We start from the raw sequence: 17,792 nt of genomic DNA, 5'->3' as shown, positions 1-17,792 counted from the left end.
AAGACACCATGAACAGGCGCTTACTTTGTCGGAGTGGCCCAGGGCTTTAATCAACAATTCCACTCTCCGACGTCACGGCGCGTGCAGCGGTATTGTATGTCAGCTCACACTCAAAGTTTAGCTGATGCACCCCCTCCACTAGCCGCTAGACGGTTCTTCCAAGCTTCTCGCACAATGTCCCGTATCTGACCCTTGAGAATCTTGCCTGATGGTGTGCGCTCTGCAATCTCCGTTAGAACGCTCTCTCCAGCCTGAGTGTGGAAGTCAGCTTCTTAACTCACCGAATGGCTCGCTCTGGACAACGATGATGACAGGAACAGCGAACTTGGGCAAGCTAGAACAACCCTTGGATTAGAACGTAGCCATATTGGCGTCAACAAAGAATTACGCACGACTTGGCTGCTTGCTTCACCAATTCTGCTTCGGTGACCTTGCCCCAGTAAGGAGGTTTGATCGTGACTGCAGCTGCAACCAGCTCGCCCAGACCTTGAGATTCGTGAGTACGGCGATACCCTTTCCGCTAACGAACATAGATCACGTACGTGCGTCGGGAACACTGACTGCAGCAGCCTCTAGAACGCATTCATCCGCGTACAGAGCATTCTCCACGGTAACCGAATCCTATCATGAGGGTTGTTGAGGGCCATGCAACAGGAGGGTAAAATCAGACTGGGCCACATACGATGTTTTCACCCCCTCTGATAATGATGTCCTTGACTGTGAATAAATTATTTATCAGTACTGTATATTTGCACTGGGCTGAGTGGCGACATTTGCTTACTGCGATCTCGGATGTAAAGGAAGCCTTCCTCGTCAAGGTAGCCCAAGTCTCCTGTAAGTAGCCAGCCATCCTTCGTCAAGGCCTTATTGCCGGTGTGAGTATATCGTCCTTTCTCGAGGTTCGCGGGTTTTCACCTTGTCAGTAGCCACTACAACTTAATTAGCGAGAGGGCAATGTAGCGAAACAGAGGAAATGACGCACCAGGGTCGTTCCAGTAACCTTGCATCACGTTTGGGCCGCGAATCCAGACTTCGCCGATAGCGTTCGGCGGTTGAACAACCCCATCCTTGACGATAATAACGTCGTTGACCGGAGTCGCTAGACCGCTATTTAATTCTTGTCAGTGCTCATTGTTGTGGGAAGGTACTCGGAGAGGCATCGAACCATGTGGTCGGACGTGCAGAATAGTCCTCTCCGGCTACGAATGACGTCAAGAGTCTGCGTGTAATCTGGCTCCTGTGAAGTGCTCACCTACGCCGACAGCGACACTGTTGGTCTCGGTCAACCCATATCCTTGACTCCTAGAAAAGACGTGAGCTCTTCACCCAGAGCACGATGCACCAGGGTCCTCACAAAGCCGCATTGGGGAATGCCTTATGGGCCCTCGGGGGAAGTGAGTTCGGGGCCGGTGCACCCCCAAACATGAGCGCCTCTAATGGCTGCCCGGCGCTTGAGCTATCGACAAGGTCTGAAACCATAGAGGGAACCCTGTTACAATATGTCAGCCACCGTTCGGGTGTGTAATTTACGAGGTACAAGCAGCAACCTACCCTCCAGCGACCGTTATATTCTCCTCCTTGATCAGACTTGACGGACGTGGTTTTAGGTTTCCGAGAAAGAAATAGGGGTGAGTACATACCGTGCAGCTACCATGCAAAAAAAAAAAATCAGCCAAGGAGAGGACACATAGAAAGGAGCTGCATACCTTCTTCGGGAATCCACTTTCTCATCAGAACAATTTTCATCCCGGTAAGGGTGCCCAGCATCTGTAGCCGCGTCAGGTCACTTGAGCGCCTTTCCGGGTCATGAGTACATACTGCCAGGCTCGTGGATCCTGTCACATGGAACAGGGGAACCGAAATTAAGATTCCTTTCTGGGGGCCCGGTACAGGTCCTGCTGAAGGTGTTTCACCTCGGCGCAAAGCTGCTCGAAGGCTCCCGATAGAAATCTACAGCCGTGGTGAGGTGTACGCTCGGATAGCGGAAACGAAATAAGCGCCCACGTTCATGACATTGGTCAGATACTGACGGTGAGTGCTGAGGACCCCCTTTGGCATCCCAGTCGTTCCTGAGAGAATGGATCTGTGAGATCTCCGTAGTTGAGCTGCAAAAGCTAGTCACTTACCAGAAGTGAACAAAATCGAAGCGTTGTCTTCTGGGCCAACCGCAGGATCAGAGGTGATTGCATCAAGGGGTCCCACATACGCATTCAATGCATCTTCCCACTTGTGCATGCCATTCCAACGACCTTTGCCTTCATGAGCCTCGATGACAAGTACCCCTGTCGTTCCGGCTTCGGTTGAAAGCCGTGAGATACCCGGCTCCAAGCGATCAGCGCGTTCAGGATCCAGGACCACAACCTTGCACTGGGTATGGATCAAGCAATGCTGAAGAACCTCCAACGGGGACCACCTTGAGGGCAAGTCAGTCCCACTCAAAGTGAAACAGGTAAAACGGGGACGTACGCATTTGCCAGCACGCTCACTGCGCCAATGAGATCTACAGCAATGTCAGAGCCATTGAACTGGGCGCCAGTGGCAGAAACGCGACACTCACGGCAAGCCCAGAAGACGACCAGATATTCGGGATAGTTCCTGGCACAGATTGCCACCCGGTCACCTGAGATGCGCTGTGGTTCATTTTCTTGTACACCGGGAATGACGTCTACTACCACCCACCTTTGCGGACATTGTAGACATGGCGAAGCATTGAGGCCGCTTTGGTAGCACGAGCATGAACTTGAGCAAAGGTGTAACGCTGCTTCTCGTAGACAAGGTAGATATTATCCTTCTGTTGAGAGACTGCCCATAGCCAGAACACTCGAAGGGAAGGCCATTGGTTTCTATAAACGCGCTGGAGGCGCCCATTCACGAGACGCGTCTCGAGTTCATGCGTAGCCCCAGGGGCTGTCAGAAGGGCATTTACTATAGACGTCAAGCTCAGTAGGGGAGCTTAGATTAAGAAAATGCGCATACCTTCCTCGAGGGTGCGTTTGGGAGTCCAAGTCATTATGGGAGAGTTTGAAAGAACGGGCGCTGAGAAGGACAGGGGGTTTGGGCCTTTTATAGAGAGGGTCGGACATACCGGGGTTGTCATCAACCGGATCCGGTCAGGGTTCTCTTTTGAAATTGCCAGGAGCTTTGCGTCACCGGTTCACCTGTGTCCTCAACATGCATCGGGATCGTTCTCGTCGAACTTCTCTCTACCTTTCCAGCACTTCTCCCGAGAAACGGTCCTCCTCAATCCTCACCAGGTCGTCGTCGCCATCGTCGATCAGCTCCTATTCTGACCTTGCCCTAACTGCTGACTCGCTCAGAGAACAAAGGTCAGCCTACAGTTTTTTTCTCTGATCATGGCCAATAAGCCTAATCGTACCACAGAAATGGACACACAGTCGTTCTGGGTATCTGTGCAATGGATATCAAGGCTCGCAGCAAACCCATGCGTGAGATCCTCACCCGATTAGTCGAGCGGGCAAGGGGTTCCATCGAAGTCAAGGTTTTTGGCGACAAGGTTATATTGGATGAAGGTACGTCGCTATTCTTCCGCCCTCTTCGCCATTAACGGTAGCAGACGTCGAGAATTGGCCCAGATGCGACGTCCTCATCTCATTTTTCTCCACGGATTTCCCTCTCGACAAAGCGATTTCCTACGTCAAACTCAGAAATCCTTTTTGCATCAACGAACTCATACCACAGGCCCTGTTGTGGGATCGTCGACTCGTCGGTGCTGTTCTGGATCACCTCAAGGTCCCAACTCCAAGACGTATAGAAGTTTCAAGAGATGGTGGACCCAAAGTCGATGCAGAGCTACTGGACCTCATGAAAAAGAAACTAGGGATCACTCTTGGCGGGTTTACCGTCACTCCCGAAGTCATCCTTCGTGAAGACGGAAACGCCCTAATTATCGATGGCCAAGTCATGGAAAAGCCTTTTGTAGAGAAGCCTGTCAGTGGAGAAGACCACAACGTATACATCTACTTCCGTGGGGGCGGTGGCCGCCGGCTTTTTAGAAAGGTATAACCCATTCTTCCCACCATTCTCATTGTTCATCGACTGTCAGTCAAGGTTGGCAATAAGTCGAGCGAACTCGATCCTACACTCAATCACCCACGAACGGACGGCTCCTACATCTATGAAGAATTCGTCGACGTTGACAATTCCGAAGACATCAAAGTCTATACTGTCGGCAAAGAGTATACTCACGCGGAAACGCGGAAGTCCCCTGTTGTAGACGGGGTCGTGCGGCGAAATAACGAAGGAAAGGAAATCAGGTGGGTGCGCTAGCTCTTTCTGGCGAAAACCCACCGACCTCCTCCAGATTCGTGACTCGCCTCACCGACGAGGAGAAGCTGTGGGCCAACAGGATATGTGAAGGTTTCGGGCAACGAGTCTGTGGCTTTGATCTGCTTCGCAGCGAAAATGGTGCGGTAAGCCAAGTCATCGATGTAAATGGATGGAGCTTTGTCAAAGGCAATTCGTCCTATTACGGTTCGTCTGTCGCTCTAATATCGCCAAATACTATTATGGACCTTTCTCCAGACAAGGCAGCAGACATTCTCGCAGCGCTATGCATGAGAGTGTCATCGTCCATCGAAAGACCCCTTCCATCTGCAGCAGCGGGCACCGAAGAGTCTCCCACATGGCTACTCAAAGCCAATGTCACCGTTTTCCGGCACGCCGACCGCACGCCCAAGGTGTGTAAAACGTGTTCGTCCTCTTGCTCAAACTTACCTTTACGGCCCCAGCAAAAACTCAAATTCAATTTCCCCATTGGAGAACCCTGGACGCAGCCTTTTGTTACGCTCTTGAATGGCGAAACGGAAGAAATCATCCTCCGCGAAAAGGAGCAACTGTCTTGGATTGCGGCTGCGATTGAGGAGGCTCGAAATCTCGGTGCCGATGGGGACGAGCTCAATAAACTGACACAACTCAGCAACGCCCTGTTCAGGAAGATCGACCTGCCGGGCACAAAGGCGCAGCTCAAGCCGGTATATTCTAAACGTCAAGCTGGTCAAGTCAGAAAACTTACCAAATTGACGCTGGTATTCAAATGGGGTGGCGAGGTGTGTTTCCGTTCCCGCTAGACTGTATTGGTAGCTATTCACACCTTACTGGCATTAGTTCACGCATTCGGCTCGTTACCAGTCTCGCGATCTAGGGGAAAATATGAAGAAGGATATCTCCATCATGAGTACGTACCATCTGCCTCCCGTAGTTTTGGCCTCGTTCTTACTGTCCTTATAGACAAGGAAGTCCTGCACAATGTCAAGGTTAGTTGATCGTTCTCAGGATAGTTGCCGGTTTCTTCCAACCTTCCCATATAGATTTTCACGTCATCTGAGAGGCGGGTCATTGCGTCCGCAGAAGTCTTCGCAGCTGCCTTGCTCGACCCCCAACACCCAAGTTATTCCACACCCACCTCTCACCAGGCATCGGCGGATAAGAATACCGGCTTTATCAACAAGAATGTCCCTCAGCAGCAACAACAGCCCAACCAAAGTCCTCTCAAACTGATTGTGAGGAAGGACCTGCTCGACGACTCGAATGCCGCCAAGGACCTTATGGACGATGTCAAAAAGCGACTGAAGATCCTTCTGCGTCCTGGGGAATCGGAGAAAAGGCCCGAGTTAACGTGGCCGAAGAGTATGAAGAAAGAACCGGTGGAAGTTGTCAAAGTACGCTCTCTTTGCGGGTTTAGAACCCACTTGCGACTTTATGCTTACATCGGTTGCAGGAAGTCATAGAATTGCTGAGTTCGTTCAGAGATACCATGCGGCGCAACTTCGAAACTCTTAATGTGGAGGAAATCCAGCAGAGATGGTGCGGCCTTTAATATAAGATGGCGGCAATTCGATAACCTACCTTTCTCTTTCAGGTGCTGCGACGATGCTCCTTTCTTATTCCGTGAGCGCTGGGAGAAGCTGTTCGAAGACTTTTGCGACGTCAAACAAGAAAAGTTCGACCCATCCAGGGTCTCCGAGCTGTACGACACCATTAAGTACTGCGCACTCCACCATCGCACCTTCCTCTTCGCGATCTTCAATGAGCATGGGCAAACAGATTTCCCTCCACATCAGGACCGTAGAATTCACGAGCTGTACAGTCGCGCCAAGGCCCTGTTTGACTTGGTTGCCCCTCAGGAGTACGGTATCGAGCCAGATGAAAAGTTGGTTTTCTCTCCGCAGTCGTTAATTGCCACCTCATAAACCCATCCTTCCAGGGAGGAGATCGGTGTTCTGACTTCGCTACCGTTGCTCCGAAACGTGGTTTCCGACCTCGAGGCCGCTCGTAACAACGGCGAGAGCGCTTGCACGCTCTATTTCACCAAGGAAAGCCATATACACACTCTGGTCAACTTGGTGCTTCTATCTGGTCTTCCAATTGCGAATAGAAGAATACCGGAATTGGACTATGCCGTATGTCTTTTGAGATTTTGCCTGTCCGAGATTGCTGACCTCATAACTGGCAGTCCCATATCACGTTCGAATTGTACGAGCGCAACCACGGGCGAGGAAAGTCGGACAAGGAATATTCGATCAAGATCTCGTTGAGTGAAGGGGCTCATTCGTCTAACGTCCTCGATTCCACCCTCGACGCTAGACATTCTCTGAACGTGCAGCCAAAGAGGTATTCAAGAGCAATTTTCTGGATGTCTAGTTTGGTACTCACTGCGTGCTACCCACAGGAAACTCACTCAACACTTGCCATACAGTCAAGTTATCGAGAAGCTATCGAAACACTTTCATCGACTGGAAGAAGTGGGTTGCTATTCCATGACCCTTCTTTCCACCATTTTTAACGCTTTGTACAGAAGGATATGACCGATGGTCCATTTGAGACCATTGAAACAACAGTGACTCCGACGGCGACTGTCCCCGATGAAGCCTGAATTTAAAGGTTTGCAATTTTGATCAATAAAGTAAGCGGCAAGTCACATAGAAGTGATACAAGGTTATTTCAGAATGTAGATGTAATCCTGTATATATCGTGTACCAGTAGAAGCCTCCATAATGGCCGAAGTATATGGCATCGTCATGTCGAATGCGTTATTTAAATTTCCTTTATAGGAGTGGCATCCTTTCGAGTGACAGTCCTCAACCCCACCTTCTCTTTGGTCTCCCTGAACTGCTCAGCGGTCAGTTTCTGGAACTGGATGGCATGAGGCGCGCCTCTAATTCGGCCGGGGTGATCACGGTCGAAGAGCGCGGTTTCTGACTGTGACAGCTGTACCGATTGGGTCGCTAGTGAGGCGAACGATTGCGGAGATTGGTGGTACCTAGGTGAATGGACATTGGACTCTGTCAGACTCGGTGACGCCTCGAGAACTTACAAGCTACACATGCATTTACATGCGAAAGGTCGCAGTGTCGAAAGAGGTGGAGGGTGTCAAAGGGGAATCGTTGAGCCAGAGTACCATGTATCGCCAGAGCCGGTTAGACGAAGAATCCGCTTTGAATGAGCACTTCGGGGACAGGTAAGGAAAGAAGTGACAACCCTCACCGGAACGCCTCTTTATTGGCACATTCCTCTTCTCGGAGTTTGTCGAGAGTAGACTTCTTGAAGGAGGCTTTGATGAAATGGAGGAGGTCAAAGATGTGGTGCTCCTTTGGCCTACAGAGGAAGCAACGGGTCATTGATTGCTTCAGAGAACAGGACAGACAACGGGAACGCACCTCCAAGGCCTAAACCTATGTGAATGGTTGAACGCCCCTTCTTGGGATATCAGCGGGTGAAAGACATCCGTGATAAATCGGACAGTGGGTGGACGATCGGGATAGTTCTCTGGAAATGTGACTCGAAACTTCAAGATCGCGTCTGAATAGAAGCCTACAATTGCGAACATCAAGGTGAAACGGGCGTCGGGCGGTCACAGGTAGAGAGCTTGCCTTCGTGTGCAAAGAACACTCCGTCCCACACGAACAAGTCCTCTTTCGACGGGAGGATATACATCCCCTGCGGACAGTGGCCTGCGCCCATAAGGGACGAGTATTCCATCGTAATCGTCGTCCGTGCAATTATGCTGGCCTTCGAACTCGTCGTCGTCGTCGACATGGTATGTAAAGAGATGTTGGTGAATGGCAAGGAGCAGACATCATCCGGTAGCGTTTAGCGCCAACAGGGATATCAGGGAATAGGTCGCGATCAATAAAGCTCACGAGCAGACTCAGCTCTCAAAACAAAATATTTTCAAGGCGTGAAGGTTTGAAAAGTAGTACCCAGTACAATATGATACAAAGGCATGGTCTGCGTGACAACTATCTCGAATATCCACCCTTATATCGCGGGCGGTGAGGGTTGTCGTGGCTACCTCTGTCCCGATCCCTATCCTTGCCTCTCGTCCTGTCCCAATCGCTATCCCAATCGCGCTTCGCGTTGCCATTGGATTGATGACCGTTCCGATGAGAGCCCCTGTAGCTATCCCGGCGAGAGTTGTAATCATCGCTGCCCTCCTTCTCTTTCTTCTTCTTTGACCGTTTAGAACCTCTGCCACCCTGTGAGTCGTTGCCATTCGCTTCATCGAAAAACGAATCGCCCAAACGATCCAGCAGGCTCGTCTTGGAGGTCCCATTGATTTGATCAAAGCCCCGTTTCTTGTTCCGTAATGAGTCTGAGAATTGGATGCTTTTGGGTTTCTTCGACTGAGATTTGTCCGATGGTTTAGATGCTTTGCTGAACCAGTCGTCCGGATCGTCGTCAACCTTTGCAGTCATTTTTCCGAGCCTCGACTTGGCTTTCTCCTTTCCTCTTCGACCGACATCATCAGGAACCCTTTCCAAATCCATGAACGACTCCTTGGGACGGGGCCGGCTCTGGGCTTTCTTCGAGTTACTGGCCTCTTTCTCAGGATCGTAGAATGGTCCGGAAGCAACGTTGTACATGCTGAATGCCGAGTGCTCGTGGTCCTGATTGAATTGACTATTTTCAGGGCAATCCTTCCTTCATTGTCAGTATCCTCATGGCGAGATAATGGAACGGAAACATACGTCTCCAAGATGACCTGAATTGCCGCAGCTATAGCACCATTGATCCTCTGCAATGTACCCTTCTCCCCCTTCTCCAAGCTTGCAGTCACGTTTCTCCCTTCGAAGGGCAAGAACGTTGACCTGGGCCACGTCGGAGAGATACGCATACATCCTCCACCAAGTAGGACATTCCTAGATGCAATCATCAGATAGGGACACTTCCGTAAACTGAACAGGACGCACATTGGTTTTGTGTTGCGTTGAGGAGCACCGTTCACAGTCGACAAAACGTGACGAGATGCGCACCCCGTTTCCATAACGGTTAGGGCATGTCTTCGGACGAAGAGTTCAGCGAGGAATCAGGATTGTATCGGAGAGGTGCTGCCTACAGCGTTGATGTGCCCCTTCATTCCGCAAGAAAAGCATACTTTGCTGATTGGACAAGAGCGTGTTGGATGGTCATCTCGGGCTCCGCAGGTCAAACACTATCATCATGTACTTGTCAGAGCGGGAGAGGAGACAGCGAAGGACATTCACGTACTATCACAACAGTGCATTCGTATGTCTTGTGCTGTCCTTCTGCTCCACAATGTTTGCAAACCACTCTGGTCGCATTCTTAATTGGTTCCTGATCTTCCCAATACCTGCGGAACACCTGAAAAACCTTTCAGCCGGGAAATAGAGAGGAATCCACGATATGCCCACCTTGTTATCATCATAATCCAAAAACTGGATAGAATCGTCTTCGAGACTTGTCGGTGGAGGAAGAATCTCGATTGGGGCTGAGCCAAAGACAGTGACATGTGCCGGAAGCAAGAGTTTATCCTCCGGCAAGTTTTCATCTTTTGACTGTTCTTCAGGTTGCAGAGGGATGTTCGGGAGAGGTATTGGCGCGGTGTCAACGAAAAACAGATTATTGTCTTCAGCGTTTGCAGATTGGTCGGAGTCCACATCTTGTGCCTTCGCGACAGCTTCTGAACGACGGCGCCGCTTTCGTTTCGAAGAGGAGGACGAGGTTGTGTTCTTGTTGGAGTTGGCTTGAACACTATCGTTCTCCTGGTTTGGTGGACCGTCCTCCTGCGTTGGTAAAATAACTTGATCAAAGTTTGATGCGGATTCTTCGTGGGCCACTAACGTCGACGCGGAGTCCCCAGTGAGGTCAATAATTTCCACCGCCTCTTTAACAGAAGCCATTGCAGTGTCGGAAGAGATTGCTCACGAGAGGACTTTGTAGACTGCGGTCCAATTTCACAGCGATACAATTGCCTTCCTTGCCTGACCCTAACCCTAACATGTCCAATTTCTCACGAGTCACAACAAAAATTGTATTTTAAGTATACTAGTACTCAGTGCGTGTAATCATACCTAGACGCACACTGATAAGCACCAACACTTGGCCAGTTGTCAAAAGTGCCACTCACTTTCGGTAGAACGTTTCAGAATCTGACGGCACAGTCTACGGGATGATGGTCAGAATATGTGATTGCGTACTATGCAAGTGGAATGAATGTACCTGATCTCGTCTAGCACCTCGCATCTTCCGCCCTTGTTTCTCCAGCCTCCTTCGCTCTTCTCGATCTTCTTGCAACCACCTCAACGCGACGTTATAAAGTGGACTAGACTTGGCTTCCCCAAGGGAACTCAAAGGCCATGTAATCGGCGGTTCCACAAATGTACCAAAGCGCATATGAGCGACGTGAGTAGGGAAGTCGTTCAAACCATCAAAGATATGGGTAGCATCTGATACAGTGGTTCTATTATCAGCTTTCCATGACGATATAAGGCGGGAAGTGACTTGCATAAGATGGTCGCTTTCCTCTTAATGCTGTCTTCCTTCAAAAAGTTCAAGAGCTCGCTTCGCACGAGTACGTCGAGATCGACAGTCACCTGTCGAGGAAGTCAATTCTTGGCAATGGTATGACGGTGTTAAAACGCTAGACACACTTCGTCGAGGAGAAGAATATCCCAGGGAACCATGAGTCCGAAGCAAAGCTGTACTCTCCTCCGCTCTCCATCAGAGATCATATGCATTCTCCAGTCCAAGTCTATGTCCAGAATATCCAAGAGGTGGTCTCTCCGTTCTTTATGCCTGTAGCCGCCCACAGAGTCCAGGAATGCCGAAACAGTTATATCCCCGCGGACAACAGGATTCATCGCCCTAGATTCATTTGATAGATTTGAGTGCACGACCGCATAAGCCTCGAGAGAAGGTCGCGCACCACTCCGTCCCTAAGAAAGTCACACCCGACGGAGTGTTGCGAAAGACATCTCGACCTTTGACTTTGACACTGGCCCCAGGACCGGAGATAAGACGTTTACCAGCGAGGAGCTGCAAGAGGGTAGATTTGCCCGCTGTGATGGAGGAGTACTGAGCGGTGGAGCCCCCACAAACGGATGATACAGTGATTGCGTACCGCCATTGGCGCCTATTAGAATTGTGCGAGAACCATGTGGTAGAGTGAGGTTGATATCGACGAGGGAAGGTTCTGTAGTCTGTACATGGTGGTAAGTGAGGTTGGAAGCCTGAATGGCCCATTCACCGTCAGGAGAAGTGGAAGACATTGCCATCTGTTGCACTATTGGCTGCTGAGGCCGAGATATTCATTGCTTAGTCATCGTATAAGTATACATTGGGATAAGGCACGTGGAGGAATCTTTACGGTTACTACCCACTGCACTGGTTCGCTGAGCGGCCTTTTCGCAGTCCTCTTTCCCGTTCTTCCTTTTTAATCTTCAACTATCGTCGTTCCTTTTCCCTCAAAATGCACATTAACGGCCTCCTTCCCCGCCAACTGGAGGTTGACGACTTTGGCTGCCTCGTCTGCCCAACAACTATCCCTCCCTGTGAATGCGATTATTCCAAGGAGGAGTGCATTCGCATAAACAGGTGAGAAAATATTCTCCACCGTGCCAACCGTCGTCTCAACCAGCGTCGATAGGGACTGCAACAACTGCGCAGTTAACAAATGCATTCCAATACCAGGCAGTGGGGGCGGAGGCGGTGGGGTCAGCAAGGGAGCGCTTGCCGGAGGGATCGTCGGTGTATTGCTTTTTCTCGCCTTGGTGGTTGGCGCATATCTCTGGTACCGTCGTACCACTAGACTGCAGAAGGAGCGCGAAGGCCCTCAAGATTTCAAGGACGTTCCTGCCCCAGCAGAGGACGTTCTCAATCGCCCGGATCCTATTGAGAAGCCAGTCGCTCCTACGTATTCAGAACCGCGCTCTGTGGGTCTGGATCCAACAATACGCACGGAGACTTCCCCTTCCTTCAATCCTCATTACGACCATGTAAGGAACCCTTTCGACGATGCAAATTCCATCCAAACCGCCGCAAGCGAAGGCACCAATGTCATACCCATCGCCCTCGTTCCTGCCGACGGCCATGAAGGCCGACCAGACGGCGACTCAAATGTATCAGGTGGTTCAAACGGCCCCATTCGTCCACCTCGTTCGCCTGATCTCAACCTTAATCTCGAACACGTCAACGTATCTGGCGATAACCTTCGTGCTGGAAATGGTTATGCCCCGTCCACCATTTCCGGAATTTCGTCGACCAACCGACATTCATACATGTCGAACATGACTTCTGCCAGTGAAATGCTTAACGAGGCGCCGATGATCATGACTCCCATGAAGGGTTCAGTCCGTCAAGTTTTGGGAGTAGTCAAGGCGGAAGTTATCAGCGCTGGTTCCTTACACTCAAGCCCATCTAGCGACACCCTCAGACCACCCACGTTCTCCCGTCCAGCGGTCACTTCCCCTTTGGCTGCTACTTCATTTGGACCTAGCGACGTCGTACCCGAGGCTGATGAATCTCAGGATGCGAATCCCTTCAGCGACAAGCATTCATCGACGCACGCGGACTATGGTGCCTCACCGCCGCCCACCGCTACCACATATGGTCAAGCTTCCACTCGGGCCAGGGAATCCACTTCTACCTCGAATTGGATTACGCCTGACATGCCGCAGTCACTTTGGGTGCAAGGCGCTCATGACGATGGGATGAGTCGCCCTTCAAGCATGGCCACTCAAGCAGGATCCATCATTGATATTGCCAGCGCCAGACGTGTCAATGTCGGTCTAGCTACTCCCGGAACCGCTTCTACCGCCAAGACCTACAGGACCACTATGGGCAGGTTGGTAAGCCCGTCTTCAGCGGGTGCATCAGTTGGCACACTCGAGGAACAACAAGCCCGAGCTCTGGCACACGCCCAAGCCCAAGCACAGGCCCAAGGCTTGGACAAACCTCGCCCTGTATCCGGTTCATCAGCAATTTCTGCCACCGCCGATTCCATTTTAGAGTCATTCCCATTCGTCCCTCCCTCTCCAATATCTAACAGGCCACTCCGCTCTCCACCTGTTTCACCGCTAGCGCAACAATCCTTCACCAACAACTCTACCTCTCCACTCGGTCAGCATACGTTCACCGTCGCACCGCCTTCTCCCCTGTCTGGGGACCGCTTTTCACAAAATACCACGAGCACCCCTGCAGGATCAGGTGATGCCGACGACGAATCCCTTCCTGCCCCTCCCAACCGTCGCACCTTGGGCCTGTCCACAGGTTCACAACTCTCCACTGCCTCGTCTGGTCTCGGGTCTTTCCCTTTCCAGATTGATTCGGGCGCCGATGTAGCAGACCCTCCCCCACCTGCATACCGCGGTCGGCAGAGAGCAAGCTTGGACACGCTTGCGCTCACCAGCGACCTGTCATCCTACCCGCTGGGCTTTGACCGCGAGAACACACCGGTACCGCCACGAAACCCAAGGAAGTAAATGGTTGCTAGATTTCAGGGCTTTATGAGGGGTTCGTTGCTTTTATCTTGTAACATTATCTTCTACTATGCATGTACGAAAATTTGACGCTCGCTAGTTTGCTACATTTATCTTTTTCTTCCCCTGCTATAATGGCGCTGGCTTCAAGTGTTGATTCGTCTGGTTAGGCCCTTTGCTTATTTATTCCACCTGTAACTTGTAGCTCGCTGGTCCGTCGGTGTATACCATAAATTTTAGAGGAATGTGAGGACAAGGGAAGCTGTTAATTAGCGAGCGCGACGCGACCTGCGAGTCGGCTTGGGTCCAGACAGGAGTATTGACGCGCCGAGACACGTGCCTACTAGTATGATCATGATCCCAAACTCCCCAGTACTGTGACTTGTACTTTCCTTTCCACGTTCAGATCCTTTCGCCACCGCTTGACCGCACAACCCTCCCCTTTTTTCTCGATTATGGACGCCAAAATATCCCAGCTCATGGACATGGTGCGTGCACCTTGGAACCCGATCCAACCAAATGGCCTGTTAGCACAAAAGTTCTCATTCAAGACTTGACAGGGCGCTACTTTGTCCCAGGCCAAAGCGGCCTTGAAGCGATACGGAGATGTCATGGAAGCTGCAGAAGCCATCTTTGAAGGTCGTTTCGATAATCTGAAAGATGAAGATGGAGACGTCGAAATGCCTGCCGCCAAATCCAGGGAATCAGCGAAGCGCAAGTCCACTGTGAGTATCCCTTGTTGGTATATCTATGGTGCACCCGCAATCTAAACCCATCATGATGTACCTGAAGCCTTCCGACGATGAAGACGACGAAGGTGAAGACGGAATGGACGAAGACGATGATGGTGAGAGGCACTGACCGCGGATTCCTTTCCTGTGCTGAGGCCTTTGTCTCTTGTGCAGAGGACGACTATGTCGACTACGACTCCGATTTTGGGGAAACCATCGATAAGGGTAATGGAGCCCCAGACGTCGACCCGTATGCAGGTATGTCGAAAACCGTCCCCCAGCTATTCCCGTGAATTTACCATCATCGTTGCTGCAAGGGATCTTTTTCTCCAAGGATCGACGGGAAGAAGTGATCGAGATTGAAGAAGTTCCGGAAACGTACACACCGCCTGGGTCGAACGAGTCCCTCAAGATGCTGACCCAAGGGCAATGGATGAAGGGCTGTCCAGAGAAGGGAGAACAAGGATTCTTGTTTGGCCTTTACTCTCAGCTTAGCGACCCGAATTTCAACTGTCCACACGACTGTGGTGGAATGATTCAGCGAAGGAAGGGGGATTTCTTCGCACTCCATGTTAGTCCCGCCTTTCTATTGTGTCAACGAGGACAACTCGTATTAACTCGATCTTAGTCGGACTTTACATCCTACATTGAACGTCTGCGCTCAATTGTCCGAGCGAGATGTCAACGGTGCCACTCGGAAGTCTGTCTTGCCTGCCGCGAACCTGTCTCACCGGAGAAGGAGAAAGCGAAGTCCACGACCAGCGCAAATGATCCCTTGTTCCATTGCGCTGATTTGCAGGGTTTGATTCTTGGTGTTGGCTTGTTGATGCTCGAACAGCTATTCCAGAACAAGGACGAAAGTGCAGTCGTCGATCAGGGCTCGCGGACCAGCAAACGAAGGAGGACCGACGATGGTGGCGACGAGAACATTCCTGGTATAATCTTTCCCGGTGTTATTGGGGCCTCTGGGAAGAAGGCAAAGGGAGGAACGGGGTATGCTGGTGACCAGAAAGAAGATGTACGTGATATCATTTTTTGCGTCGAGCGGACTGTCCCATAACATCTCACAGACTTCTGGACAAATTGAAGCCCTGAACGCACAACGTCTTAAAGATGAGAAACTGGGCAAATTCTTATCAGCGATCCGGGTCTTCCTTCCCAATATCCATCGGGAAGGTGGCGGAACCGCCAGCGATTATCTCGTCCACCCAACCGCACTAGCACACCTTCGTCGCCGTTTCAATCATGTCTGCAGCACGTTATTGCGCAACGATTCCCTCACTGACATGTCTGACCGATCTGTCCTCTACTTTGAATTGCTAAATTGGCTAGAGGTACGTTTGTATACCATCCCTCCGCCCCTGGTCACTGATGTTGTCCCCAAGACCATCTCCAACCACGAAGCACTGGCCAGCATGATGGCCATGCCAATCATGGTGGTCGCTTCAGTGAAATCGGTCAATACGAAATCCTCGGGACAAAATAAAGGTACAATACGCGAACGTACGATCATATATGAAGGAAGTTCGAGTCCACGAGAATTGTTGGAAGGTCTCGCGATTCAGGCCAGAGCAGCAATCAAGGGTTTAGAAGGGAGCAAGCCCCAAGAGGCACCAACAGATGAGTTGACCGAGGAACAGAAACGCATGACAGTGGAGGCGAAGGATAAGGAGATCGCACAGACCCTGGTTCTCTCGGATGAAAGCCAGAAGCTCCTCAACTTTTGCAACAGGATACTCGCCACTGTGAAGGCGATTGACCGGTCGCTGCGGGAAGTCAAGGGCGACGCTTTCGTTGATCGACTTCATGCCTCACTCCCAAAAATCGCTACGACAGGCTCATCAGAGACTTCGAAAGACTACAAGATTGATAGTTCGACTTCGGATGAAGTGACGAGAAAGATCTATACGGAATGGTCGACGAGTGCCAGATTCGAATATTGTGATTTGACTATTCCATCTCTTGGAGGAAGTGACGACGAGCCACCGCACTATAAATTCTACTTCGACGCAGAAGCTCGGATACTGGTCAATTCTGACATCCCCAAACGGTCTCTCGCTATTGCTAAAGAGGTTAGTCCCATATGCCATTTGTCGACGTCGTTCTCTAAAGCTCTTGGTCTTCGACTAGCTTGCCATTCTTACGACCAACCTTCCGGTGGCATGGGATTCTTCAATCTTCCTCAGAGTAGACGAAACACGTGTCGACATCATTAAGGCGTTGATTATCGGTCCAGAGGGAACTCCGTACGTTGACCCTTGCCTTGTTATATGCCACCGTAACTCACTTGAAAGCGCAGATATCAGAATGGATGGTACGTGTGCAGTAAAGACGTGAAGATACCGCCTAACATCTCCGCAAAGCTTCTTGTTCGATATATTCCTTGGTCCCAGTTACAACCAGTCACCGCCAAACGTCAAGTACATGACGGTACGTTTGATTATCAGTTTTTAACTTGTCGCTCACCCCGCTGTCATTCAGACAAACGGGGGCAAGTTCCGCTTCAATCCCAATCTATACGCAGTAAGGTCTTTTGGTGCACATTTTCGGCCTGCCTTAAAATACTTGTTTAGGACGGAAAAGTCTGCCTTTCTTTATTGGGAACATGGTCGGGTCCAGGATGGATCGCAGGAAAGTCGACACTGCTGCAAGTACGTTCCTGGGATCTGTGAATAAGACTTTGGGAACTGACAGTCTGGTTTTCTAGGTCTTGATTTCGATACAGTCCATGATTCTCTGTGAAGAGCCTTATCTTAACGAGCCGGGATGGGCGAACAATGGTGGCAGTCCTCAGTCGAAAGCTTGTGCGTCTGGTCACTCCGGTTGAAGGAGATTGTGGTTATTGACTCTCGCAGATTCTGCCAATGTTCGCCGAATGACGGTCAAGACAGCAGTACGCTTCTGTTCCCTTGGTATCTTTTTGAATTTTCAATTTACAAACTTCTCTACCCCGCATTATCTAGATGCTAGGCAACCTGAAGAACCCGCCTGAACCGTTCGGGGACATCATTCGCACCCACTTCCGGTTAAAGGCCAAGAGTGTTGCCGCCCAGCTGGACGATTGGCTACGTCTCGATGATGGGAGGCCGACATCCGGCGATGGAGGCCAACCTTCCCGACTCGAGTCGGCGGGATCAAGTAACAATGGATTTGCTAAAGATGTCGAGGAGCTGAAGGGGATGTTGAAGAAACTGCAGGTAGCCTGAAATCTGCACTAGTAGCCATACATACAGTACTATACACAAAAGACGATTATCTATAATATAAGCTTTCGAGAGCATGGGGTACATACAGCGACGAAGTATTCAGGAGGAAAGTGGGGAAG

General features: G+C 50.7%; 7 protein-coding genes across 7 annotated transcripts; 3 read left to right on the top strand and 4 right to left on the bottom strand.

The window, feature by feature from the left end:
* Positions 1-110: 110 nt before the first annotated feature.
* On the bottom strand, positions 111-3,010 carry CC1G_00288 (long-chain-fatty-acid-CoA ligase; the record flags this gene model as incomplete). The annotated part of the gene is made up of 20 exons (XM_001837100.2): positions 111-220; positions 282-334; positions 393-486; positions 543-621; positions 683-717; positions 782-863; positions 916-929; positions 983-1,107; positions 1,166-1,199; positions 1,253-1,302; positions 1,355-1,489; positions 1,552-1,587; positions 1,641-1,647; positions 1,707-1,950; positions 2,005-2,069; positions 2,127-2,413; positions 2,467-2,500; positions 2,558-2,620; positions 2,680-2,925; positions 2,977-3,010. 20 exons carry the CDS (start codon positions 3,008-3,010, stop codon positions 111-113), a joined length of 1,827 nt encoding a protein of 608 aa, XP_001837152.2.
* Positions 3,011-3,171: 161 nt separating this feature from the next.
* On the top strand, positions 3,172-6,892 carry CC1G_00287 (cortical actin cytoskeleton protein asp1; the record flags this gene model as incomplete). Its single annotated transcript, XM_001837099.2, has 15 exons — positions 3,172-3,326; positions 3,382-3,530; positions 3,572-4,017; positions 4,069-4,274; positions 4,322-4,697; positions 4,749-5,066; positions 5,125-5,194; positions 5,248-5,273; positions 5,328-5,678; positions 5,738-5,823; positions 5,879-6,169; positions 6,224-6,419; positions 6,473-6,630; positions 6,689-6,761; positions 6,815-6,892. The coding sequence occupies 15 exons, from the start codon at positions 3,172-3,174 to the stop codon at positions 6,890-6,892; spliced, it is 2,979 nt and encodes a 992-aa protein (XP_001837151.2).
* Positions 6,893-7,053: 161 nt separating this feature from the next.
* CC1G_00286 (hypothetical protein) lies at positions 7,054-8,055 on the bottom strand (the record flags this gene model as incomplete). The annotated part of the gene is made up of 4 exons (XM_001837098.2): positions 7,054-7,279; positions 7,504-7,614; positions 7,677-7,830; positions 7,875-8,055. The coding sequence occupies 4 exons, from the start codon at positions 8,053-8,055 to the stop codon at positions 7,054-7,056; spliced, it is 672 nt and encodes a 223-aa protein (XP_001837150.2).
* A 203-nt stretch (positions 8,056-8,258) lies between these two features.
* Positions 8,259-10,183, bottom strand: CC1G_00285 (hypothetical protein; the record flags this gene model as incomplete). The annotated part of the gene is made up of 6 exons (XM_001837097.2): positions 9,672-10,183; positions 9,508-9,621; positions 9,356-9,451; positions 9,210-9,299; positions 8,988-9,158; positions 8,259-8,936 (listed from the first exon to the last, which is right to left on the bottom strand). Exons 1-6 carry the CDS (start codon positions 10,158-10,160, stop codon positions 8,259-8,261), a joined length of 1,638 nt encoding a protein of 545 aa, XP_001837149.2. The 5' UTR covers positions 10,161-10,183.
* Positions 10,184-10,275: 92 nt separating this feature from the next.
* CC1G_00284 (ABC transporter) lies at positions 10,276-11,528 on the bottom strand (the record flags this gene model as incomplete). The annotated part of the gene is made up of 7 exons (XM_001837096.2): positions 10,276-10,331; positions 10,388-10,422; positions 10,480-10,706; positions 10,742-10,853; positions 10,911-11,124; positions 11,186-11,318; positions 11,381-11,528. 7 exons carry the CDS (start codon positions 11,526-11,528, stop codon positions 10,313-10,315), a joined length of 888 nt encoding a protein of 295 aa, XP_001837148.2. The 3' UTR covers positions 10,276-10,312.
* A 200-nt stretch (positions 11,529-11,728) lies between these two features.
* Positions 11,729-13,739, top strand: CC1G_00283 (hypothetical protein; the record flags this gene model as incomplete). Its single annotated transcript, XM_001837095.1, has 2 exons — positions 11,729-11,853; positions 11,906-13,739. The coding sequence occupies 2 exons, from the start codon at positions 11,729-11,731 to the stop codon at positions 13,737-13,739; spliced, it is 1,959 nt and encodes a 652-aa protein (XP_001837147.1).
* A 452-nt stretch (positions 13,740-14,191) lies between these two features.
* Positions 14,192-17,673, top strand: CC1G_00282 (ubiquitin conjugating enzyme family protein; the record flags this gene model as incomplete). Its single annotated transcript, XM_001837094.2, has 16 exons — positions 14,192-14,224; positions 14,315-14,461; positions 14,529-14,583; positions 14,642-14,725; positions 14,785-15,038; positions 15,096-15,485; positions 15,538-15,801; positions 15,853-16,539; positions 16,598-16,713; positions 16,767-16,781; positions 16,831-16,897; positions 16,949-16,990; positions 17,041-17,118; positions 17,175-17,271; positions 17,323-17,360; positions 17,431-17,673. The coding sequence occupies 16 exons, from the start codon at positions 14,192-14,194 to the stop codon at positions 17,671-17,673; spliced, it is 2,610 nt and encodes an 869-aa protein (XP_001837146.2).
* Positions 17,674-17,792: the final 119 nt, after the last annotated feature.

This window comes from Coprinopsis cinerea (assembly GCF_000182895.1).
Source record: "Coprinopsis cinerea okayama7#130 chromosome 5 map unlocalized cont3.5, whole genome shotgun sequence".
NCBI classification, from domain to species: Eukaryota; Fungi; Basidiomycota; class Agaricomycetes; order Agaricales; family Psathyrellaceae; genus Coprinopsis; species Coprinopsis cinerea.
This window is presented reverse-complemented; position numbering and strand designations above follow the sequence as displayed.